General features: G+C 45.9%; 1 protein-coding gene and 1 pseudogene across 1 annotated transcript; both read right to left on the bottom strand.

Moving 5' to 3' along the window:
• Positions 1 to 855: 855 nt before the first annotated feature.
• On the bottom strand, positions 856 to 16,144 carry LOC140854808 (chlorophyll a-b binding protein 8, chloroplastic-like; annotated as a pseudogene).
• Positions 16,145 to 18,593: 2,449 nt separating this feature from the next.
• LOC105038999 (uncharacterized) lies at positions 18,594 to 24,991 on the bottom strand. The gene is made up of 7 exons (XM_010914958.4): positions 24,383 to 24,991; positions 21,943 to 22,041; positions 21,710 to 21,811; positions 21,447 to 21,566; positions 20,668 to 20,808; positions 20,233 to 20,583; positions 18,594 to 18,951 (listed from the first exon to the last, which is right to left on the bottom strand). The coding sequence occupies exons 1-7, from the start codon at positions 24,884 to 24,886 to the stop codon at positions 18,655 to 18,657; spliced, it is 1,614 nt and encodes a 537-aa protein (XP_010913260.2). The 5' UTR covers positions 24,887 to 24,991; the 3' UTR covers positions 18,594 to 18,654.
• Between the last annotated feature and the right edge of the window lie 706 nt (positions 24,992 to 25,697).

Below are 25,697 nucleotides of genomic sequence, written 5' to 3'. Positions count from 1 at the left end.
GCTTGGCTCTAAAACATGTGTGAAAAATCGGTCGGACGGTAAATTCAATTCCGAGCAGATCTTTCCAGTTCGATTTATATTAAATCTTTTTTCTGATTACAGAAAAAATACGGTTTACTTTTAGTTTGAGTTTTAAAATTGATTCAAATCAATTTGTTCCAATCCAACTTACCCCCCACTTTTTATGTTTTTCTTATATTTTTTTAATATATAAAATGGAATATCAATCTGCTAAATCGAACCGAACTGGGCAGAATTTTTTGGATTGGTTTTAAGCGGTTTTTATAGATGGCCGATTTGGTTTCAGTTTTGCTTTTAAAAAAATTAGTTTAAAGCGATTAGATTTTAAGTTTAGCTCCAAACCAAACCAAACCAATCCATTCCAACCCGTGCGCACCCCTAATCTTCTCCATTCACCGAGCTAATAGAATCAAACTTGTTAACAAGGTCTATGAGTCAGCAAAGTTTACTCTCTAAATCCACCTAATGTTATCGAAAAATTCTTTTCCTCCCTAGAAAATTGAGAAATATTTTAAACAAATCAAAAATTTAGATCTAAGCATAACCATTTTATTAAATAGATAATCTAAACTGATCGATAGGGCTTTGAATTAAGTTAAACAGATTAAATGCTTAACCATTGCCAGCCTATATGCGTGCACTAATTCTGATGTTTATTTATGTATATGTTTGCCTCCTTGGTGCCTTTCATGATCCATTGATGGTTATGCAGCTAGCATATCAAGTATCATCTGTACAACTCAAAAAAGGATTGTGAAGGCAGCATGGCAAGTATTCCAGAGAATGTTACATGATGGGTTTAAGGAACCACCAGACCCATAAGAAGCCAGCCCCTTAATGGAACTTGGGGCTGGTCAAGATGTTGTTGTTGACCGGGTCAGCCAAGTGATCCAAGAGGGTCCAACACCAGTCACAAGCCCTGAATAAAGAAGCCCAACATAGCCAACATGGCCAACCTTCCATTCTTCACCTCCTTGAGCTTCAAATCCTTCATGGACTTCTCATCCTTCCCCAATCCTAGAGGGTTGAACAAAGGTCCCCCGGGGTAAGCAGGGTCCCCTGAGCCCCCCAGATACTTCTCAAAGCCTAGGAAGTACTGCTTGCCCATGGACCCTGGCTTAGCCCAGTCCTGGAATCTCCGGTGCTCGCCATGAGTGCCATCTCTAGCACAAAGAGAGTGCAAGGATCGGCCCAGTAGTTGTAGGTTCCAAGGATCTTAGGTGCAATTGCTCCTACTGCACCAACCATGGTATACCTTCTGTTGGGTATAAAATACCCCCAGCCAAAGTTTGTAAAAGGCCGATCCTTCCAGGGCTTTTCTGGCTTCCGACCTTGTGTGGCGTCTTTCTGAACTCCCTCAATCGTCCGAGCTTCCATAATACCATCCGGACTTCTCCAACAATGAGCTTCTCCATTCATCTATCGGACTGCTCCAAATGCTCTCTGGGCTTCACTATCAGCCGATTTTCTACAGTGATCGACTATTCTCCGAATTCCTTCCAGATTTCTTCCGACCACGGACGACTCTACTCTGAACTTTTTTCGGACTTCGTCAATATCCGAGCTTCTCCGACAATGAGATTTCTACAATAACCAGACTCCATCCAAGTTTCTACGACGGTCGATCACCTTTCGGATTTCATCCGAGCTCTTACGAGAACCAGATTTCAATCGAACTCCTACAGTGGATGGATCCCAGACAAATTTCGACAACGGAAGGGCTCCACCAGCCGGATCTCTACTCCGAACTTCTACTATAGGCGGTCTATGTCAGATCTCTACTGTAAGCGAATTCCATCCAAGCCTCTACTGTAAATAAATTCCTTCCGAACTTCTATTACAGGCAGACTTCAGCCGAGCTTCTTCATAGCTGGATCCCAGCCGAGCGAGCTCCTACAGTGGACGGATCCCAGACGAGCTTCTACAACGGGACAGGCTCCACCGGCCAGGTCACTACTCCGAGCTTCCACGACAACCGATTTTCGACCGAGTTTCTACAATAAGCGGCCTCCTTTCAGCCTTTTACAAGAATCGGACTCCGTCTGAACTTCCATAGCGGATGGATTTCGGACGAACTTCTACAACAGACGGACTCCAGCAGCTGGACTTCAACAATACCAACCGGACTTTCACAAGATCCTCCAGACCCCTCCAGTGGACAAACCTCCCCAACGCCATCCGAAGTCCACTGCCGACCGACCCTCTGCCGGATTCCTCATGAAACCGGACTTTCCCAACAGAAAGTCTCCATCCGAGCTTCTACAATAGATGACTCCCACCTGCAGCATCAGCGCTCTAGGAACCCAACAACAGTAGACCCGTCAGCAACCTCGAAAATATTCGAGCTTCTCCTGGATCGACGAGACAGAGAGCCATTCCGCTCCGTCAGACATCCCAGCCAAGCTTCAGCCGACAAATTCGAACTCTTTGGCAAGTCGCGACAATGGCCACTATCCTACTCCACTCTCTATAACGGATTCTATGTGGCTCCACCACTCTTTGGCAAGTCGCGACAACGGACACCACTCCACTCTCCGTAACAAACTCCACGTGGCCCTGAACGGCCCCCTGACGCCACTACTCTCTGTAACAAACTTCGCGTGGCCCTGAACGACCCACTACCAGGGGGTTATAGACGTCGCTGTCAATCAGTTACGCTCTCCGTCTATAAAAGAGACCCTCCAGATACGTTCTTCTCTAAGCTCTAAACTCTATCTCGAAACTCTACCAAAATTTTATTTGAGTACTCCATTTCTGTTGAAGCAGAGTACTGACTTGAGCGTCGGAGGGTCTTGCCAGAGCACCCCCAGCTTCGGTTTAGACTTCCCTTGCAGGTCCCGACGGTGGCTGCGGTCATCTCAACTCCAGCTTCTCCGACGTCGGCGGAATTCTGCACCAACAGAATTGACGCTAGAGGAAGGGCGTGTGTCTTCGCAGTACCCTTATTCTTAAAGGAGTGCTCAACGGGACTGTCTCCGGTCATCTTCTCCGATATCTTCTTCTCCTTCTCCTGCCAGATCTCCACCTGATACCTCCCCGAAAGGCATCCACCAAGCGATCCACAGCCTCCGCGGCCAGATCTCAGTGGGCTTCGCAAGCTCCGACCTCGTCTCCAGTTTTTCATGCTCCTCCTCCTCCGGCAACGGCAGTTGGTATGGAGCAGTTCGACTTGCTGGTTCAGCAAGTCAGGGGCCTCAGCGAAGCGGTGCAGGCCATGCAGCAGCAGCCGCAGGCATCAGTGCGGCTGGAAAGAGCATCGTCGAAGTTCCAGAATCCGACGACTGGGCGGGCCACTTGGGCAAGTCATCCTGTCTTCCCCGAAAAAGGGAAGCAGAAGGCGGAGAGCCCACCATCTGATCACGATTCCACCCCCAGAGAGTCCCTACCTCCGTTCCACCAGAAGACCCTCAAGATTCACAGTCGAGAGGACCTCCTGGATCAAAGATTCCGGGAGATGAACCGACGGATCGAAAAGCTCCGCCATGCTCCCACTGCTTACAGTGAGGACATCTGCACTGACCCTCCTTTCTCTCAAATGATCATGCAGGAGCCAATCCCGTCGAACTTCAAGCTCTCCCAATTCAAGAGCTATGACGGGACCTCGGATCCGGTTGACCACCTGGAGGCCTTTCGGACAATGATGCTGCTCCATGACGCGTCAGATGCCATCTCGTGCCAAGCTTTTCCGTCTATTTTGAAGAGAGCAGCAAGAAATTGGTACTCGACACTGAAGTCGGGTACTATCTTCTCCTTTGATTAGATGAGCCACCAGTTCGTCGCTTATTTCATCAGCAGCCTGCGTCCCTAGAGAGGTTCGGAGTCTCTCATCAATATCAAGCAAAAGGAGGGAGAATCCATCCGAGCTTACGTCAACCGTTTTAACGTCACCGCATTGGAGATCCGGAACTTGGACCAATCGATCACGATGGCCGCCCTGAAGGACGGTCTTCAAAAGAACAATCTTCTGTTTTTCCTGAAAAAGAAGTATCCCAGGGACTTTGCTGATTTGCTGGCTCGGGCTGAAGGATATGTCCGAGCAGAAGAAGCCTTAAAGATGAAGGATGAGGAGGCCACGAAGGAGCGACAGGCGGGAGACTCCAGCAAGCCCATAGTTGAAAAAGGGCCGAGGGAAGCTCAGCCACATTCTCGAACTCCCTCCGAACACAAGCGTGTCCAGATTCCTCCCCGGACTCGTAGGCAGAGAAGCTCGGACCTCAGAATTTGGTGGGGCTCTCCCCTAGGAAGATTCCACAGCTATGCCCCTCTCAACGTATCGAAAATTCAAGTGCTGATGGAGGTCAGGGAGTAGCTGTCGAGGTCGGAAAGGATGTGCACACACCCCAGGAAGCGCAACCCTAACAAGTTCTGCCTCTATCATCGTGACCACGACCACGACATGGAGGAGTGCATCCAGCTCCGAGATAAAATTGAGGAGCTCATCAGACGAAGCTGGCTCGACAGATTCATTCGACGCTAATCTGAAGATAGGAAAGATCGGCCGAGGGCCCTGCCACAACCGGAGCTGCCGAGGAGGGAGGAGCAGCCTGAAGATCGGCCTCCAATTGGAATTATCAACTCCATCTCTGGAGGACCCCGACGGGGAGCAGACCTTCCGCGGTTATGGAACTCAAAAAATCTACGAATGTATTACCAATAACTTTGCCTTAAATAAAACTTTCTTTCATATTTGCATATCTTTTCTTTTGGCATGAGCTCATAACGACAGGGAGTAGTTCCTTCTGACAATCAAAACTAAGCATATTAGGAACAGGAAGAGGACATCATCCTAACACGAACAAAGTCGAAGGTCTGGTTATTTAAAGATCGGATGGGGGGAGAGACCCTTACAATGACCCTTATGTGCCCCCACAGCTATGTTAAGAACAGGAGGAGAACCTCGTCCTAACATGAGCAAAGTTGAAGGCCTGATTATTTAAAGATCGGATGGAGGGAGAGGCCCTTACAACGGTCCTTATGTGCCCCCACAGCCATGTTAGGAACAGGAGGAGAACCTCATCCTAACATGAGCAAAGTCGAAGGCCAGATTATTTAAAGATCGGATGGAGGGAGAGACCCTTACAACAGCTTTTATGTTCCCCACAGTCATGTTAGGAACAGGAGGAGAATCTCGTCCTAACATGAACAAAGTCGAAGGCCCGATTATTTAAAGACCGAATGGGAGAAGAGGCCCTTACAACGGCCCTTATGTGCCCCCACAGCCATGTTAGGAACAGGAGGAGAACCTCATCCTAACATGAGCAAAGTCGAAGGTCCGGTTATTTAAAGACCAGATGGAGAGAGAGGCCCTTACAACGGTCCTTATGTACCCCTACAGCCATGTTAGGAACAGGAGGAGAACCTCGTCCTAACATGAGCAAAGTCGAAGGTCCGGTTATCTAGAGACCGGATGAGGGGAGAGGTCCTTGTAACTGCCCTTACGTGCCCCCATAGCCTTGTTCGGAATAGAAGGAGGACCTCGTCCTAACATGAGCTGAAATTGACTGCATCGAAAATAGGAGGAGAACCACATCCTGACACAAACGAAGACCCGATCGATCAAGATCGGATGAGGAGGAAAGCCTCCTCAATGGCTCCTCTACACTCCCACGACCCCGTTAAGAGCAGAGGAAAAACCCTCACTCGAACACAAAAAAAAAGGAGGAGATAAAAAGGAAAAGCGACGAACTACACCAGTGATATGAAAAAAATAAATTACATCAAAGACATGAGGGACCTCGTCTTAATGAGGAAGGAGACTCTTATCAAAAACCCTCAGTCTCTAAGAGGGAGCTCAACACAGGCCAAGGAAAAATCGACTTTCTCAGGAGAATGAGAAGTTCGAGCCCCCAAGCTCGAGCACCGGGAGGAAGCGTCAAACTCAAATGGCCTCGAAAAGATCTACGGTCATGAACAAAAAATGCAAATCAACATGGCGACAACCAAGAACCTTCAAACAACGTCGACATCGAACAAGACAAAAGACAGAAAAAGTTTGATAAATGATGACTTAATGCAAGAATGGATAAGGTAATAAAAAATTTTCTTTTCATTTTATTAGTGAAGCGTACATTACAAAGCCTGGAAGGCCAAAAATAAAAAATGACAAGAAAAGAAAAAGAATACATAGAAGAATGAAAGATAAATGAAGCTCTAAGGAAGCTCGGCTTCTTCCGACTTCGAGCTCTCGGTTTCAGTCTTTATTAGGGATTGCTTTAAGTTTTTGACTTCTTCTTCCAATTTCATCTTTCTTAGCAGCATCTCCCGATACATCTGGTGGAACCGTCGGTTTTCGCCCTCCGACTTCCGAAGCCTCTTCCTCAAGACCTCGAACTCCGCCTCGGCATCCTTGATCGCCTGCTGCTCGTGGGCCAGCTGAATCTTCAGCCGCTGCAGTTCGGCCTTCTGCCATCCAAGGGCCACAGACAGTTCTGCCATGGTCCCCCTTAAGGAGTGGAGCTCGACAGAGCCTTGTGTAGAGACGGCCTGGACTCTCTCAGACAACTGCCTCTGAAGGCAGGCTACTTCGTCGGTCGCCGTCTTGAGCTTCCTTCGGTAGTCCTCTACCTGTCCGCACCAGCCGACTCGGTAGGCGTTGTAGTTCGCCTCGACATCCTGCAGCTGCTTCTGAAGGTCGGAGAACTTCTTCGACCAGTCTCGATCACGGTCGGCCTGGGTTGTGAGCCACGACAAGCTCCCTTCCAACTGGTCGATTTTTTTTCGTGTGGCCGCCAGCTCGACTTCAAAGGAGCTGATCTTGGAAGCCTGAGTCCAAGATCGGTCGCTGGCACATTTTCGAAGTTCCTCAAGCTCCGTCACGAAGTCAGCCTTCCTCCGGGTATAGTCCATGAGACCCTTTCTGTGGAGGTTCTGAAAGTGAATAGCCTCCACAGTGACTTTCGAATGGCTCTTCCTCAGTCGGTGAAGTTCATCATCCAGCTTCTTTGATTTCTTCATCAAGTGACGAACTTTTCTTTTGAGATCTCAGATCATGGACTTCAAAGGGATCCCCTGCGGCAGGGGAAGAGCTTCGGCAGGACACTGTTGTTGGGAAATAAGAGTGTCACAACACAAATCAGTGCAAGAAAATAAAAGAAAAGAAGAAAAAGCTCTCTATAAAGAAGAATATGATTTCATTGATTAAATAATTTTTAAGTACAAGAGAACGAAAAAAAGTCACCACAAAGAAAAAATATAAAATTAGAGGTTTCGGACCTCTGAGACAGAAGTGGAGGAGCTCGGCGCTCCTGGAAGGTCGGTCGCGGCAGCCGCAGCGGTCGAAGAGGTCCCGACTGGAGGAGGACCGGCAACGGCTTCGGAAGGTCCGGCTTCATCGTCGGATGCCTCATCCAGGAAGTCGAGGTCCAGCTCGAAAAACTTTCCGGCCACCTTCTCTTGGCAGAGCTTGAAACCCTTGATGAAGGCGTCTTGGCCGAACTGGACCTGCAGATCCTCTATCTCGGAGGAGGCCTTGAACTCCTCCATTGATCGGGCCCCTGCCTTTGAGACCAGGGACGAAACTACGCCTTCAGTTCGGAGACCTGCGCCTTTAGTTCGGAGACCTCGGCCTCTGCCTTCTTTCTTTTCTCCTCCAAGGCGGCCCTCAGATCGGACGAGGTTTGTCCCTCCTTCTGCAGTGCCTCCTGGAGACTTGTAACCTCGACGATCTTCTCCTTGAGGCGGGCGACCTCAGCCAGGCAACCTTCCTCCGCCCGAGCTGCCTCCCTCTTGACAATCTTCATCGCCTCGATGTTGGCGATGAGCTGGTGTCCAATCTGCAAGAGAGGCCGGGGAGTCAATATAAAAGCTAAGGAGTAAACTAAGTAAAGAAGCAAGAAGAAGAAAAAAGTAAATTGACCTACCTCGAGAAAAGATCCCAGAGAGTCCTAGACCCGCAGCTCAGGATCAGCAAGGATGATCCTGTGGATGACCTCGGGCAGAATGCATCCTTCGACCAGCGTCTTTATTAAATCCCTATTGTTGAAAAAATTTTCCCCCAGATCTTCCTCGGAACCACCGGCCCCCTCGATGGCAGTCTTGCGGCTGCGGCTCTTGCGAGCCAGGGTCTTCTTTCTCCTCCTCCTTTCGGCCTCCGGTGCCCCCTCGGGACGAGCCTCTGGAGCGAGAACCTCGGTCGGGGGGCTCCGTGAAGAAGCTCGGGGGACTTCGGGCTCGACGTTAGAGAGGGCGTCGACGGCAACGGCCACCTGAGCAGACGCGGTCGAGCTCGTCTCTTCTGTCCTGGCTCTCTTCGCCGACCCCGAAGTCACAGCACTTTTTTTCTTGTGGGTCTTGAGACCCTGAGCTAACCTCCGAGCCATGCCTGTGTCCATGTCTGTAATAAAAGAAGATCGACATGGCTCAGAAATAGAATAAGAGAAAGGGGAAGCAAAAAAAATAATAATAATGGTACCAGCAGGGTTAAGAGGACTCAGGCCGACGTTGAATAAGAGTTGTTCCTTCAGAAGGTCAGAAAGAAAGGGAGCTGGATAGGCCTCGAGCTTATTGGAGGCTTCAAAGTCGTCCCTTCCCAGATTAGAAGCCCGGCAGACGGAATCCCTCAGAGAGCCCCAGGGGGGTAATCCCAGCTCCAAGGTTGGGCATCGGACGTAGAAGTACCTCTCCTTCCAGTTGTGGATAGAAGAGGGGGCGCCTTTCAACAACCCCTTTCTACCGAACTGGGGGGAGAAGTACCACCAGTCCTTTGTCGAAGGATGACGCTTAAAAGTATAGAAATTTCTAAACAAAGAAAGGATTGGCTGGACTTCGGCTAGGCGACGGAGGGAAAGAAACCCTATCAAAAATCTAAAGGAGTTCGGCGCTACAGAAACTAAAGAAATGTTTAAAAAGTGGAAGAGAACGATGACAAAAAGTGGTAGCGGAAGTCGAAGCCCGACGCGGAAAGCTTCGTGGTATAAATAGAAGCAGCCAGGGGGAGGAGTGCTGGCCCGGTCAGTTGGTCCGAAAAACTCCAGCTCGTACTCCGAAGGAACCCCGTACTGAATCCTAATCAGTGAGAGTTCCTCCGGAGTCAGAGAGCTGGGGATGGTGTCTGGTACAAAGATCGGACGAGGTTCATCTACAGAATTAAGGTTTTGGGGAGCTGGGACGGACGAACTCCTAGAACTGCTAGAGGAGGAAGTGCTGGAGGACATTATGAATCGAGCAAAAACCCTAAAAATCTCGAAAAAATTGAAAAAAATAAGAGAAGGGGCGCTCGTGAAAAACTGAACAGGCAAAATATAACAGAAAAAAAATGGAAGAAGAACAGCAAGGGAAAAAGTGAAGAGGGGAGTTCTGGAACTAACCTAAGTTGGTCCGAGAAGTGCAGAGATGCAGAGATGGGGATCGACTCGAAGAACGCCTAAGGCCGAAAGGGATGGAACTCTCGGGGAAGAAGAAGTGCACCAATAGGACTCTCAGGCAAAGTGAAATCCCTGGAAGGGGGGAGCGGATTTAAATAGGAAACAGGGTCCGACGTAGTAATGATTGCGGATCTCCTCTAGCCGACCTACACTCGCCGCATGTCCCACTCACCATGGCAGGTGGCTGAAAATGACTGACAGCTGATAAAATCATTATTGCACCGTACCTAGAGCAATGCTCCAGCAAAAATTTAAAAAAAATCTTTTCAGATTGCCTCAATTTGAAAAGGCTCCGGTACCAGCGCGCCAAACGCCAAAATATCTGGAAACCATCGAGTGCGAAAATCAAGAGAGGCAACTTCGGCTGTAAAAATTTTTCTGTACTTTCTTCATTTGGAACCCGAACACGAAAGTAGGAGGACTGGTGTTGGGTATAAAATACCCCCAGTCGAAGTTTGTAAAAGGCCGACCCTTCCAGGACTTTTCCGGCTTCCGACCTTGTGTGGCGTCTTTCTGAACTCCCTCGATCGTTCGAGCTTTCATAATACCATCCAGACTTCTCCGATAATGAGCTTTTTCATTCATCTACCGGACTGCTCCAAATGCTCTCTGGGCTTCACTATCAGCCAATTTTCTACAGTGATCGACTATTCTCCGAATCCCTTCCAGATTTCTTCCAACCACGGACGACTCTACTCCGAACTTCTTCCGAACTTCATCAATGTCTGAGCTTCTCTTACAATGAGATTTCTACAGTAACCAGACCCCATCCAAGTTTTTACGACGGTCAACCACCTTCCGGATTCCATCCGAGCTCTTACGAGAATCGGATTTCAGTCGAACTCCTACAGTGGATGGTCCCAGACGAATTTCGACAACGGAAGGGCTCCACCAGCCGGATCTCTACTCTGAACTTCTACCGCAAGCAGTCTACTCCAAACTTCTACTGCAGGCGGTCTACTCCGGATCTCTACTGTAAGCAAATTCCATCCGAGCCTCTACTGTAAACAAATTTCATCCGAACTTCTATTACAGGCAGACTTCAGTCGAGCTTCTTCATAGTCGGATCCCAGCTGAGCTCCTACAGTGGATGGATCCCAGACGAGCTTCTATAATGGGACAGGCTCCACCGACCAGGTCACTACTCCGAGCTTCCACGATAATCGATCTTCGATCGAGCTTCTACAATAAACGGTCTCTTTTCAGCCTTCTACAAGAACCGGACTTCGTCTGAACTTTCATAGCGGATGAATTCTGGACGAACTTCTACAACAGACAGGCTCCAGCAGTCGGACTTCAACAACGCCAACCGGACTTCCACAGGATCCACCAGACCCCTCCAGCGGACGAACCTCCCCAATGCCATCTGAAGTCCACTGCCGACTGACCCTCTACCGGATTTCTCATGAAATCGGACTTTCCTAACAGAAAGTCCCCATCTGAGCTTCTACAACAGATGACTCCCACCTACAGCTTCAGCGCTCTAGGCACCCAACAATAGTAGACCCGTCAGCAACCTCGAAAACATCCAAGCTTCTTTTGGATCGATGAGACAGAGAGCCATTCCGCTCCATCAGACATCCCAGTCGAGCTTCAACTGACAGATCCGAACTCTCTGGTAAGTCACGACAATGGCCACTATCCTACTCCACTCTGTAACGGATTCTGTGTGGCTCCATCACTCTCTGGCAAGTCGCGACAACGGACACCACTCCACTCTCCGTAACAAACTCCACGTGGCCCTGAACGGCCCTCTGATGCCACTACTCTCTGTAACAAACTCTGCGTGGCCCTGAACGGCCCACTATCAGGCGGTTACAGACGTCGCTGTCAATCAGTTACGCTCTCCGTCTATAAAAGGGACCCTCCAGATACGTTCTTCTTTAAGCTCTAAACTCTATCTTGAAACTCTGCCAAAATTCTATTTGAGCACTCCATTTCTGTTGAAGTAGAGTACTGACTTGAGCGTCGGAGGGTCTTGCCGGAGCACCCCCAGTTTCGGTTTAGACTTTCCTTGCAGGTTCCGACGGCAGCCGTGGTCATCTCAACTCTAGCTTCTCTGACGTCAGCAGAATTCTGCACCAACACCTTCCATTGATGACCTCGCCATAGGCTAGCCATTTCGGCTCGATGAATCCTCCAGTGCCTTTCGGGTCTGATAGGCCCAGTGGGTCGAAGCCATAGTCTCCTGGAAGGCTGCAAAAGTGGTTGGGAGACATGAAGTATCCGAGATTAGTTTCCATGTTATGGACTGGTGCTTGCAACAAGGTAATTTGCAGGGGCTGATTGATATTAATTTAGATCACCTTCCATCCAAGTAAGTGAGAGATTGTTTGGATGCAAACCAGAGCTGTCTGTCTGCTCCTTGCTGCACCAAATAATTCATGTCAGTAAAGGATAAGAAATGACAATTGAAAGGAGATATGAAACTGAATGAAGCCTGCAAGTCAGTAGAAGCTCTCTTGCTTTTAGATTTCCATTCATGGGCATCATAACATGAGAGAGATGCTATGCTTTTTTACCCTGGTTAACCAATTACAATGACTTCATAATGGTAATTAGTAATGTCCTGCTAACGGCTATGATCCAAAACTAAGGTTCCACATTATTAAATTGTTAAGATTTAACGCCTCAAGATTCAACCTATATTGAGCCCACAACGAGGTTCGCAGCGAAAAACGGAGTCCAACGAGACCAAGATCATCCGAAACGGAGCTCGGATGGAGAAGATACCAGCTTTTGAAGTCGGCATGACATTCGAGGCAGCGGAGGACCGCCGGCGGTGGGCGGCAGCGACGGGCCGCAGGCGGCGGCGTGCGGGACGCACGACCCAGGCCCGCACGGGATGCGCGACACAGGCGCACGGCCCAGGCGCGCGCAGGCCCGCGCGTGCGGGCCGGCCCAGGCCCAGCGGCCTGCTGGCCCCTTTGCCCCGGTCCACCATGGATCGGGCGGTCCACGACGGGGCCTGTGGACCGCATGGATGTTTCCCACGCATTTCTCACGGTCCACGGTACTATTCCATAGACCGGAGCACGATCGGAGGGCCCAGGTGATTTTCGGTGACGATCCGATGGTTCAGGAGGTTGATTTGACTTGTTTAGGACTCTTAAACCTAATCTAATTATGTTTAAACCCTGTTTAATCCTTTAAAAGGGTCCTGTGACGAACAAAGGAAGCGAGTGGTTCGGATTTGCACCGTACGAAGCCCGTACGAACCCGAGAAGAGAGAGAGAGGCGAGAGTGCTGAGAGAGGAGCAGGAGGCTCCTGGACAGCGGTCGCCAGGCACTTCAGGGGTTCAGGGGGGTCTCCAAGAGAGAGAGAGCTTTTGTGAGGGAAACTTCAGGTGAGAGAGAATTGGGTGTACAAGGGTTGAGGGTGAGGTCTCCTCTTGTAAATTTTTTTTTTTATAGTGAAGTTTGCATGCCCCGTGGAGGCGAGCCCTTTTGTGGCTGATCCACGTATTTGATTGTTTTTCTTTTGTTTTGTTTCTTCTTTCTTCCTGCTGCATCGCGTGGTACTGAAAAGATCTTGGAAGGTGGTGTCCTGGCCAGACATACACCCAATAAGTGGTATCAGAGCAAGGCGGTATAAGGACGCAGATTGCAGTGGTGGTGAGCAAGACTGAAGATGGAGAAGACAGGAACAATCAAGATGGAGATCAACAAGTTCAATGGTAAGAGCAATTTCTCCTTGTGGCGGCAAGGGTGAAGGACGTGCTCATCCAACAGGGGTTGATCGATGCTCTCTTGTGCGATGAGAAGCCGACCACCACGGAGGTGCAGGATTGGAAACGGCTACAGATGCAGGCGGTGAGTACCATCCGCATGTACCTGGCGGATGAGGTGGTGATCCATGTGTTGAGCGAGACTTCTCCGACGGTGCTGTGGTCGAAGCTCGAGGAGTTGTACATGGCGAAGTCTCTCACCAACACTCTTTTCTTCTGGAGGCAGTTTTACCAATTACGGATGACTGAGGGACAGAGCTTGCAGGAGCATCTCAGCCACTTCCAGAAGATCTTCACCAACCTTCTCAGCGTTGGCGAGAACGTTGAGGAAAAGACCAGGGCGCTGGTTTTGCTGGCGTCGCTTCCCCCTTCGTACGAGTCCTTGGTGACTGCTCTTCTAGTGGGAAAGAGCACTATCAAGATGGACGAGGTCACCGCGGCGATACTCCAGAACGAAGTTCTCAGGAGGGAGAACCCAGCTTCGAGCTCAGGTGGTGGTAGCTCAGCTTTGGTGGCTTCTGGAGGAGCAGGAGGTGGTAGACGGAGCGACAGGAGATCGCAACGAGGGCGGTCTAAGTCCAGGAGGGACTTGAGCAAAATCAGGTGTTACCAGTGTGAGGAGTTTGGGCATCTAGCCAGAGATTGCCCTCAACTTAAAAATCGGATGGTGGCTGCTGTAGCGACGGCCGGCAGCGATTTAGATGGAGATGTCCTGGAGATATCTGATGAGGTATCTACTTCTTCCCAACAGTGGATATTAGATTCTGCATGCCCCTATCATGTGTGTTGCAGAGAGGAGCAGTTTGACTCCCTGGAGAACAGTGAGGGCCTGTATATCTGCCGGATGGATCGAGCTGTGCGATCAGAGGCATTAGGACGGTCAGCTGGAGGACACATGACGGTGCAGTGAGGGGATTGGGGGAGGTCCGATACATACCCGATTTCAGGCGGAATCTTATCTCACTTAGCAAACTGGATTCGAGAGGCTACAGGACGGTAGCTGGTGGAGGAATCCTGAGGGTGCTACACGGCGATAAGATTATGCTGGAGGGGAAGAAGGAAAGCAGAGGACATTATTATCTGGCAGGGAGTCCAGTGCGAGGTGGAGCATCGGGAGTCAGGTGGAGCCCAGAGCGAGGTGGAGCTCCAGGAGGCGGATCGGGCACGAGACAGGAGACTCGGGAGGACGAGAGGCGACGTCACAAGGTGAGATTCCTATTGCTGCAGGACGATGCCCCGAGCAGGTCTCAGGTCAGGAGGAGCACAGCATACGACGGAGATGGGATCGAGCAGTCTGGCTCGACTCCCATGTTTGCCCATCCATGATCAGCAGGCGATTGCCCCAGGGCATGGGGGCGAGGAGATCCAGAAGCTCTCGGAGTTTGGAGGAGGCCGAATATCGAATCGAGATGGAGATTGTTAGGATTTGACGCCTCGAGATTCAGTCCACATTGAGCCCACAGCGAGGTTCGCGACGAAAAATGGAGTCCAACGAGACCAAGATCACCTGAAACGGAGCTCGGATGGAGGAGATACGAGCTTTTGAAGTCGGCACGACATTCGAGGCAGTGGAGGACCGTCGGCGACCGGTGGCGGGCGGTAGCAACGCGGCTGCAGGCGGCGGCGCACGGGACGCGCAACCCAGGCCCGCGGCCCAGCCGGGCGCGTGGCCCAAGCGCGCGCAGGCCCGCGCGCAGGTGCTGCCCAGGCCCGCGCGCGCGGGCCGGCCCAGGCCCAGCGGCCTGCTGGCCCCTTTGCCCCGGTCCACCGTGGACCGGGTGGTCCACGGCGAGGCCTGTGGACCGTGTGGGCGTTTCCCATGCGTTTCTCGCGGTCCACGGCACTATTTCGAGGACCGAAGCGCGATCGGAGGGCTCGGGTGATTTCCGGTGACGATCCGACGGTTCAGGAGGTTGATTTGGCTTGTTTAGGACTCTTAAACCTAATCTAATTAGGTTTAAACCCTGTTTAACCCTTTAAAAGGGTCCTGTGACGAACAGAGGAAGCGAGTGGTTCGGATTTGCGCCGTACGAAGCCCGTACGAATCTGAGAAGAGAGATAGAGGTGAGAGTGCTGAGAGAGAAGGAGCAGGAGGCTCCTGGACAGCGGTCGCCAGGCACTTCAGGGGTTCAGGGGGGGTCTCCAAGAGAGAGAGAGCTTTTGTGAGGGGAACTTCAGGTGAGAGAGAATTGGGTGTACAAGGGTTGAGGGTGAGATCTCCTCTTGTAAAATTTTTTTTTCATAGTGAAGTTTGCATGCCCCGTGGAGGCGAGCCCTTTTGTGGCTGATCTACGTATTTTGATTGTTTTTCTTTTGTTTTGTTTCTTCTTTTTTCCTGCTGCATCGCGTGGTACTGAAAAGATCTTGAGAGGTGGTGTCCTGACCAGATATACACCCAACATAAATAATAAAGATATATGATATTTTTAATTCAGTTCTAATGTAGTCTAATCTAGGGCAAATACTTTCCATCTATCAATGGAGCAAGGTCGAAACCGGTGAACATACCATTCAGAGGAAATTGATAATACCATGTATGAGGATGTATTTTTTACTCCGAGATCAAGCAAGAAGGATATGATCTACATTTTCGATTTAAGTGTTTCATGAAAAAATATATATATATACATATATATATATATATATATACATATATATATATACATATATATATATACATATATATATATATACATATATATATATACATATATATATATATACATATATATATATATATATATATATATATATATATATATATATATATATATATATATATATATGATCAAACGAGGCACACTAATGCACAGGAGCAAAATTAGTGCAATGGATGAATTGAAGTCCACTGACCTTAACAGGTGGTGTTGAACTGGCTTTAACAACAAATGAAGCCTTTCTTGGAGAGGCAACAGACCTGGTGGGAGTAGAGTGAAGGGGCTTTCCTCCAAGGAGTTGTCTTCCAGCCTCCACCGAAGAGAGAAGAGCTTGAGTTGCCATTGCCTTTACTCTTTCCCCTTCCTCTTTCTTTTGGTTTCCAAATGCTTTGGGGATGTTCAATGTGTTTGTTGGAATAGAAACCAACTGAAGAGAACAAAATAGACTGTCTGAAGTGGTGTGGGGACATGAGAATCTAAATGGGACATCTAGTGAACTTTGGAAGATGAGGCTTGATCAGGATGCCGAATAGAACTGTGACACTTGACATGGTCACCAGAAAAGGTGATCTTGTGGTTCTGGGTTTGAGCTGTATTTGCCAAGTGGAAGGGTGTCGGCCATTTGCTGAGATCTTGCTGCCGAGCCTTTGGGTAGAAGAGAAGGCTCATATTCTCTTGAAGATTTCTGGAGCACACGAAGTGGCCAGAATATTTGACATCCAAGAGTCATGCTTTTTTTACTTCAGAAATGGATAAAAATGGTGGAGAGCTTTGTAATAAATACTTTCGGAACCCAATTTCAAACCATCATATGACATGGTACGAAGATGGGATTCATGCATAAACATACCGAGAGTTCGTGATTTTTTGGAATTTCAATTTTTCTCTTAAAAAACTACCCTAGATTTTGCAAGACTTGAGAAAAACCACCACCACCAGACTAATAAAAACATGAGATCTATCTCTGCGTAACTAGATATTGTTATAAACCCCTGAAGAGCCTGACGACCGCTGTCCAGGAGCCTCCTGCTCCTTCTCTCACAGCGCCTCACGCCTCTCTCTCTCTCCTCTCGGTTCGTACGGCGGCGAGAAAACAACCACGCGCCCTCTTCTGTTCGTTCTCAGGCTTTTTAAAGCCTTAAACATAGGTTAGAGAGTGATTAGGAATCCTAAATCAAGCCAAATCATGTTCCAGACCGTCCGATCAAGACCGGGCCCTCCGATCGCGCTCCGGTCCACGGAATAGTGCCGTGGACCGCGAGAAACGCGTGGGAAACGCCCACGCGGTTCACAGACCGGGCCGTGGACCACCCGGTCCACGGTGGACCGGGGCAAGGGCCAGCAGGCCGCTGGGTCGCGCGTCCCGCGCGGGCCTGGGCCTGGGTCGCGTGTCCCGCGCGGGCCTGGGCCTGGGACGCGCGTCCCGCGCAGGCCTGGGTCGCGCGTCCCGCGCGGGCCTGGGTCCCGCGTCCCACGCGGGCCTGGGACGCGCGTCCCGCGCGCCGCCGCCTGCAGCCGCGCCGCTGCCGCCCGCCGCCGGTCGCCGGCGGTCCTCCGCCACCTCGATTCTCGTGCCGACTTCAAAAGCTCGTATCTCCTCCATCCGAGCTCCGATTCAGGTGATCTTAGTCTCGTTGGACTCCGTTTTTCGCCGCGAACCTCGCTGTGGGCTCAATGTGGGCTGAATCTCGAGGCGTCAAATCCTAACAGTTATATTATGAATTATGAATATCAACTTTTAAATATATAATATCAACATAGTAATTAAAATCTGGCGATAATGATGATGTATGATCATGAATATGTTGCATTTAATGGTTAGATTGATCCTGAAACAAAAGCACCGATACCGTTAACTAATTTTTTAAATGAATTTTAGCAGTTCTCATAATATTTCTGAAGAGATTATTAATAAAACACCAGGAAAAAGAATAAAAATAAGCACTCAACATTTTCATTTACCTATAGACTTTTCTTTTGGTTTCGTTTTATTTCGCTAAAAAAGGATTGCAAGTAAAGAGATAAATAACAGGGGCAGCCCTCTTCCAAATACTCCTAACATTTGCTAACCTACTATATTGCTCGTTTCAACTGAAGGATACTTACTGTACATACAAAAAATGAAGGATACTTAATTTCTTTGTACTTAATTTCTTTGTATGATATGTATGCTGCTTGCACCATGAAACATCACAGTCTATATGCTTACAATACAAAAGGTAATTTAACATAAGCACTCTATTGTGCATGTAACAGACCATCATTCCTGTAAAGTTCAGAAGAAGGCCATCTGTGATATGGCCTCATGCTCAGCACAGGCTAAAATTGATCAGACCTCAATTGTTCAAAAAACCAGCTCCAAGATTCCAAACAGGGAAATACCGATCCATGCAATCTCACTTTATCTGCATATATTGACACGAACTTGAAGTACCAAAGAGACCTAGTATCTGTTTACAACATAGATAATAAAGAAATGGCCATGAATGCTCCTTGAGTTGCATCTTTCAGCTATCATCTAATACTATTGTTCCAATAGCAGTTAAGAATGGAAACAAGGTGGGGAGAGAACCAAGAGCCTCATGAAACAAGGTTGACTGTCATGACCAAGAAGTTTAGGGTATTCTAGTCATATCAGCTTGAACCGATCTGTTTGTATGCTTCTAGTAACCAAATCAGTATGTAGGACCGTAACATCCAATATAAATCCCATGGTTGTTAACCATGGAAGAGTTCAAAAAAGACAGTAAGAGTTCTTTTCTCTCTTTTTTTTTTTTTTTGAAAAAAAGGATGAAACTGATCAAATTCCATGTGACCAACTCAGGAGAATAAGCATTTAATCGCATTTAATCTCTTTATATCATCATCTCATAGACCTAATCGATTCTAAATGAAAGTTCTTCCACATAATATTAAACTACCTGAATCTATTCTCTGTTTCTGCCTAAACCTCTCTAAGAGGTGATCTTCGCCAATTTGAAGATGTACATAGTCATCCAAGTCAAATAAATATTCTTTTTTTCTGGTAATAGAGCAGCTATTATGAAGGCTTCCTACTTCTCCAGATATGCTGCTGCCTGCAATGTCTCCAAGAACAATTGAGCAGCTGCTATTGACTTCTGGACTCCAGCTACCAAGACTGCTTCTTAAATAATTAGTGTCATCACATTCACCATTTGCTTCCTGAAACACAAGGACATCGAGATATTGTTCATTTGCATTCCATACACAAAAGGATTCAGGTCAGATTAGTTCAAAAATAATAGGAGGAAGACAGCACTTTTTGTTAGGTCAGATATTCGCTAGCAAGACTGATGCAGAAAAAGCAACATGAAACTAGAGAGAAACTATATGCAGGATTCTGCAAGTACCAGATCAAAACCAGAGGCAAGGAAAGCATGATGAAATATGGCATGATCCAAAGATATTAAAGTCACAAGACTCCGAACTGGTGTCACTTGAAGTGAGTTCAAGTATAACCATCCATATGGCATTCACTTGTCAAGAACCCAGAGCAATCAAATGCATAGCAAGATGGCTAGGGTAATGCTGGACCATGTGATCTGTGCTGCATTTCCTTATGTGAGTAATTCTGAGGATCCACGCTGCACGCATGCATGTGTGCGCACACACACCCATCATTGAATTGTAAAAATCTAATGCATAATATCCATACAACAAATGAAGGAAAACACAGACAGTCAGACACACAGACACAAATGCACACGCACACATTTATCATTTAATGGTAAAGATTTCATGCGTAAAAAAGAGAGAATATCCATATGCAAATGAAATGAAATGAAAGGCAGCGCCTTTGTCAACTCGACAAGCTATCATCCCCCTGTCTACCTCCAGGGCAAAGTAAAGGGACTTAATTGTTATTGTTAATGCATATTATTTAGAATTTTGAAAGTATATGGGAAAATTGCACCATTTGCATGCAATACGCAACTAAACTCATGATAACGGTGGACAGAAAAGGCAGCATTTTGCACTTATGGCCATTAGTTCTTGCAAATTAAAAGCAACGAACTTGCTGAATGTTGTCAATTTGCAGAACAAAGGTCTTTGTACCTTTAAACTGAACAGATGAACCTATAAATATGGGATGGTAGGAATTCTCCTGACGATGTGTAGGGTAAGTGAGAAACTGCTGTAGTCATGTTTACTGACAAAATCTTCAGTGAAATGGGCAGGAAATGAGGAAAAGAAAAATCTATAACGTGCTAAATTTGGAAAGAAATTAGATGTTCACAGTGCTTTGGTAGATCAGGCATTTGTTGTACTTTGTCCCATTTCTATGATATCACTACCATGACCACAAGAAGTGTTTTTTAAAAGAAAAAGGGTAATAATAAAAGATGATTATCCAAGCAGAGCCATTAGCTTGCAACATCACTTTCAAAATTACATGTAGTGAATAGATAAATGCTTGCAGAAAATGCACATATTGATAAGTACCTTTACTTCAGGAAACAGCTTCTTCCCTGGAACCACTGAGAAGATCTTGCCTTGGCCTGGTGTTGGCGGACCATCATTACTAGTTTCCCACTGCAACCAAGGTAGTACAACCCCATCTGTCTCAACGGGCATGGAAGCAGCTTCTATCAGACTTTCATGAGTTTCTGCTCGAGTATTATTCATTATGAAATCTCTGATCTTAGCACTCCCTCCTGTAGTAGAACTCGTTTCACTTCTTTCTCCATCATAGGATGAAAAATCTGTATCTTCAACATTTAATAGAAAATCCTCAATATATTTCCCTGCATCTTCAGTCAAACGTTTGGATGTCCTAGTTCTGTCATTGCTCATCTGGAACACGAATCCGTGAAAGGAGGGAAAAAAAAACCAGAAATAACATCAGTACACTAAAAGGAAGCATGAGAGCAAGCTTACTCTTCTGGACCATGATGGACTCTCCGGCACAGATGTTTGTTTTGGAATAGGAAGTAACTCTCTAACAGTGCTCGTGAGCTCCTGACCAAATTGCTCCTTGACTGATAATTCAGCCAACAAGTCCAACACACTTTTCTTTGACTGCAGCAAATACAAGGTGTATTTATTTGCATCAAGTAGAATCTAATAAAGTGAATACCATAAAAATAAGGCAGTTCACAAGGAATAGCTACATAGTCATATTCCAAAACGTATATCTCAACAAACCGTTAACATTATGAACATGAGGATCATGTGAAAGAAATAATTATTCACATAAACAAAAAAACACCGAAGTACAGATAATTATTGATGCAGGAGAATGTCAACCTGCACGATCAAATGAAATATTATGTTCTCGAGCATAGTAAGCAACGAAAACATCCAACAAGTCGTGGGGAAAAAAAAAAGACTTCCTGAAACAGAAAGGCAGTGCAGATATGAAAACAAAATCTTATCCTGGCATGCCCAGTATACATGTAGCTTCATTGCACTCAATTTGTCCCGTGAATTTGTTGTATGTTTCCCAAAATATTCCCCATTTATTCCCATGCTGGACGAAATTGAATCTCGTTAACTCCCCAAATTCTTGGGAATGCATTGGCTGGACAATCATATAAGTGACTAATGAAACCATCAAACAGAACCAAATCATGAATCAAAATATCATCTATAAAGCCAATGAGACTGTTAAATTCTCTAAAGAAGCATCCTAAAGGATTGAGTGAGTTCATCCATACCTGCTCCAGTTTGGTGGTGTAATTTCTTCTGATCTCAGCAATAACTTGAGAATCATTTGAGTTGTTTAACAGATTATATTCACCATTAAACATGATTGAGGACTCTGTTTTCACCATCATCTGCAAATATATCATATAAATTGGAATTAGATGTAAACATCTAAATTTTAGCACTCAAGGCACTGATGGAAACAGCAAAGATTATAGAAAAAATTAGATCAATATATAAACTAAGATATTATTCCAAAGAAAGCTATATTCACCTTTTCAATCTCCATTCTGATCTCTTCAACTGCATGCCTTACTTCTTTACGCATGGCTTCATACAATCTAGTCTCCTTACCATCCTCAATAAGGTGTTCTTTCTGAGAAGTGAAATACAAAAACACAATGAATAGCTTCCTCAAGTGATAGAACACCTAACCCCGCCCAAAGTATTACAAATACATATCGGAGATGATCTCATCTAAACTATCTTCCTTAAACTGTAACTAACCATTCTCTGGGCATAATCTGCTTGTATGGTCTTCTCAGTTGCACCTCTACGCCTACGACTATTCCGTGCTTCATCATCAGTTAGTGCAGATGAATGGCTCTGGAAAAACGGACATCTTTTCATGTTTGTTTTAGAGTGCAGATGAATGCACCAAGCCAAAAAGACTAAATTGCAGAATGATAGTAGGATATGAAAGTATTAACTGGCCCAATATTCTCAAAAGAAGCCTCTGGATTTTTTTTTCCGAGGTGAAAGCCTCCTTTCAAATTACATATGAAATTATACATTTTTTAAATCTAACAGTCGCACCATCTCCAAAGAGAAGAACGAAAATGTACTTAAAAGAGACTAGATGTGACTAACAAAAATGAACAAGCCTTCTCAATTTCTTATTTACCGGCAGATAATGAGGTAGAAAAATCTTATATCTGTCCCACTACAATAAAAAGTGCATGACTGTTTCTACAGCTTTTATAATATCATCAGCATTCCACAAGATGCATTTTATGAAAGTGCATATAGAATGATATGCCTCTTTGTAGAATGAAAACTCAGAATGCAAAAAATCTCCAGAAAGTGAAGATGGCCTTATAAGAACAAATTCCTGGTAGAAGTCATTCAAACAAACACTCTGAACTTCTATTGTTTATTCATGTTTATGCGTATTAAAGCCTTAACCTTCTTAACAAAAATAACTATATCCTGCTTTGTTAAATAACAACTATCGCATTTGTTCAGTCAAACAAACAATGGTTTGATGTTCACCATGAGCAAACTAAACTGCCACCCCTCATGCATTGTTGTATCCATACTTCTCAAGTAGTGGTTCCTTATTTGATGTGGCTGTATGTGGTCAAAAAAGTCTGTGTATTCAGTTGTTTCATTTCTATGTTACCTTGAGTCTATGTTAGACCCTAATAAGCTTTGGTTTCTGCAGGTTTTATTGTCTTACAACCTAGTGTTTTCCATAAAGATGAGGACACTGGTCAATAGGCGTTAAGCATAGAACCAGGTAACATATCGAGATAGTTCCCAAAACCATTCATTGGGGTAAGCCAAGAATAATCTTGTTGAACTTCAAGGGAGGGTTGAAACCATGTGAGAGTCAATCATGAGCTTTGTTCAATCCTCTTATGAGTATGACCAACTAGGAGTTCTATTGCTTAGCCCCCGCACGCCCCCCCTCTCCTCTCCCCCTCTAATTGCTGAAGGACTGACCGTTATTGTTGTTCTTCTGCTTTCCTTTTTCAATAATTACTTACGATAATTGGAAGTTTTGCTTGCAAGGTGTTTTACATCATAGCATTTTCAAAGACAAAGATATAGAGAATCAGAAACCATATTGTAACAACCCAAAAGACCTTATCTAAAAAGGCTAGCCAAAAAATATTATGCGGATTCCTTGATTCTACACAAGTATCTAAGATCTACCTACTACACAGCTGATGTAAGATTAAATATGTGACTACACAGATCCTTACTTACTCCCTCTATTTAAACTTTGGCATCCTTACCAAATTAAGGATCCAAATCTATTCAAATCCAATCATAAATGCCCTGATCAGCTTGTGGTCAACCCAAATGAGCCCATGTTGCGGTGTCTCTTAATATACATGAGCCATGAGCTAGGTTTGCCCTCAACAACCCAAAACCTCACTTGCAAAAGCTAGTCAAAAGATGTTATTTGGATTCCTCAGCTCTATATAAATATCCAAAATCCATCTAGTGCATAGTTGATATGGGACTAAACATAAGACCGCATGGGTCCTCACACATACAACCTTTAAGGTTGAAGTAATTCACTATCAAGCAGTTCAAAGAAAGGAAAAATAATGTTATGGGTCCATCAGGACAGGGATCCAATTAGTAATTTCATTTCATCCATACATCTATCTTCATAGTTATAATTTTTGGATTGCTTCTGCAAGCCCAAAAGACTTGATTAGATCCATCGAGGTGTGTGTTGGAGCTTGAAAAAGAGAGAAATTTAAGGTGGTCCTGCAGTATAGTAACTAAAAGGACAGCAAGCATCTTACAATAGTCTTTTACAGGGTCAAAAGAAGTTATAACAATATGGAAACACAGTAAAATGCACATGTGATTATGACTTAACAATTATAAGAAGTCTTTTCATTTATTAACAAACATCAACAGAAATTTAACACACAATAATAACGAAAACATAAGTTTTAGTCCACAACCTTGTACAAAACAGTGCGGCATCCTCCCAAAGATCTTAACTTGGAGTGTACCACATACTAAAAGCCACCAACAAATCCATAATGTAATACGACGCAAACAAAAAGAGATCAATCACATAAAAATGGCACTACACTAAAACAGCTTAATGTAATGACAAAGATTTCCGAGTTCATAAGAGATTCAAGATCATCAAATGATGACTTTAAGAAGTTCAAACCATAAACCGATCGAAATGTACCACGGAGTCGCTGTAACGATGGCGAGCAGCTGACACAGAGCGCTGCCTCCCGTATCTGCTCTCAGAAACGCCCTTGCTCCCACCACCTTTTTCCAAAATGCCCTTCCTTTCCTCTGCCGTCCGGCTGGAGTGCCTCGACACCGACCTCCCCCGCCGGCGGAATGAGTCCGTCTCTGCCCCGTAGCTGACGCAGCCACCCGGTCTGCCGGACCGGAATACCGCCGGCATCACATCCTTGTCCTCCTTCCCTTTGGATCCAAAGAACTCGTAGGCGAGATCATCGAGGCTAATCTCAGGGAAACCCGCCCTATTCACCGATCTAGCTCTCGGAGACGGGAACTCATCCGATTCGGGAGGAGGAGGCGGTGGGATCCGGCCGGAGTAGCAGCTGAGGCTCCTCGACCGGCGGTGGCTGCCGCCGCGGCGGTTGCCGGAGCCAGCGTCCTCGGCGGCACCGCCGATCGTGGACCTCTTGGTGCTGGATTTGAAGGCTGCCGAAGCCATTAATGAGGAGAGAGAGGGAATAAGTAGGGTTTCCGGGCGGGAGGGTCGGAATCGAGCGGAGAGGTTAGAGTCGAAAGAGGACGACAAGCGGAAGGGCGAGAAAAGGCGGAGTGATCGAAATTTTGAAATCTTAACGTCCTTCAAAAGTGCGTTTATAGGTAAACTACATTTTTTAAAATACACTTCCACTCTATTTGCTCTCAATAAATTAGTCTAGGGTTTCGTATGACTGAAAAAAAAAACATGGAGTAGCAATATCGATTTCCTTGATGATATTTCTCATTTTCCTCCACAAAAACAATATTTTCAGGATTGTTGATGAATTCTTGAATTTTCAACTTTTGTCCCCTGACCACGTGATTCTTGAATAGCCAATTAAGCCGAATTGCTTCATCACTTACAAATTACATGAAATTTATGATTTATTTGTATGATTCATGACTAAGAACTAAATAGGAATAATAAATAATAATAGTATAAGTTGTTGTTGGATGACATATAACCTTACTACCAAAAAAAAAAAAAAAAACTTTGTGGTGATCAAATTGAGGAGAAAGAAAATTTTTTGCAATATATTCAACTCGAGGCTCTCAAAAAAAAAAACTAAAAGAAGATGGAAAAATTTTAAAAATAGGATAAATTCTTTTTTTTTCTTTTATTGATTTATTTAAAATTGAAATATATGATCTCTATTTATAATAGTATTGTTTGTTTTTAGACATTTCAGATTGGATTCATCATCTAAATTTTTAGAAGGGCATCCGTTTTTGCATAACACAAATCGAATTTTTTTTTTCTAGTTCTAATAGAA

The sequence above is a fragment of the Elaeis guineensis genome, chromosome 1 (genome assembly GCF_000442705.2).
Source record: "Elaeis guineensis isolate ETL-2024a chromosome 1, EG11, whole genome shotgun sequence".
NCBI lineage: Eukaryota > Viridiplantae > Streptophyta > Magnoliopsida > Arecales > Arecaceae > Elaeis > Elaeis guineensis.
This window is presented reverse-complemented; position numbering and strand designations above follow the sequence as displayed.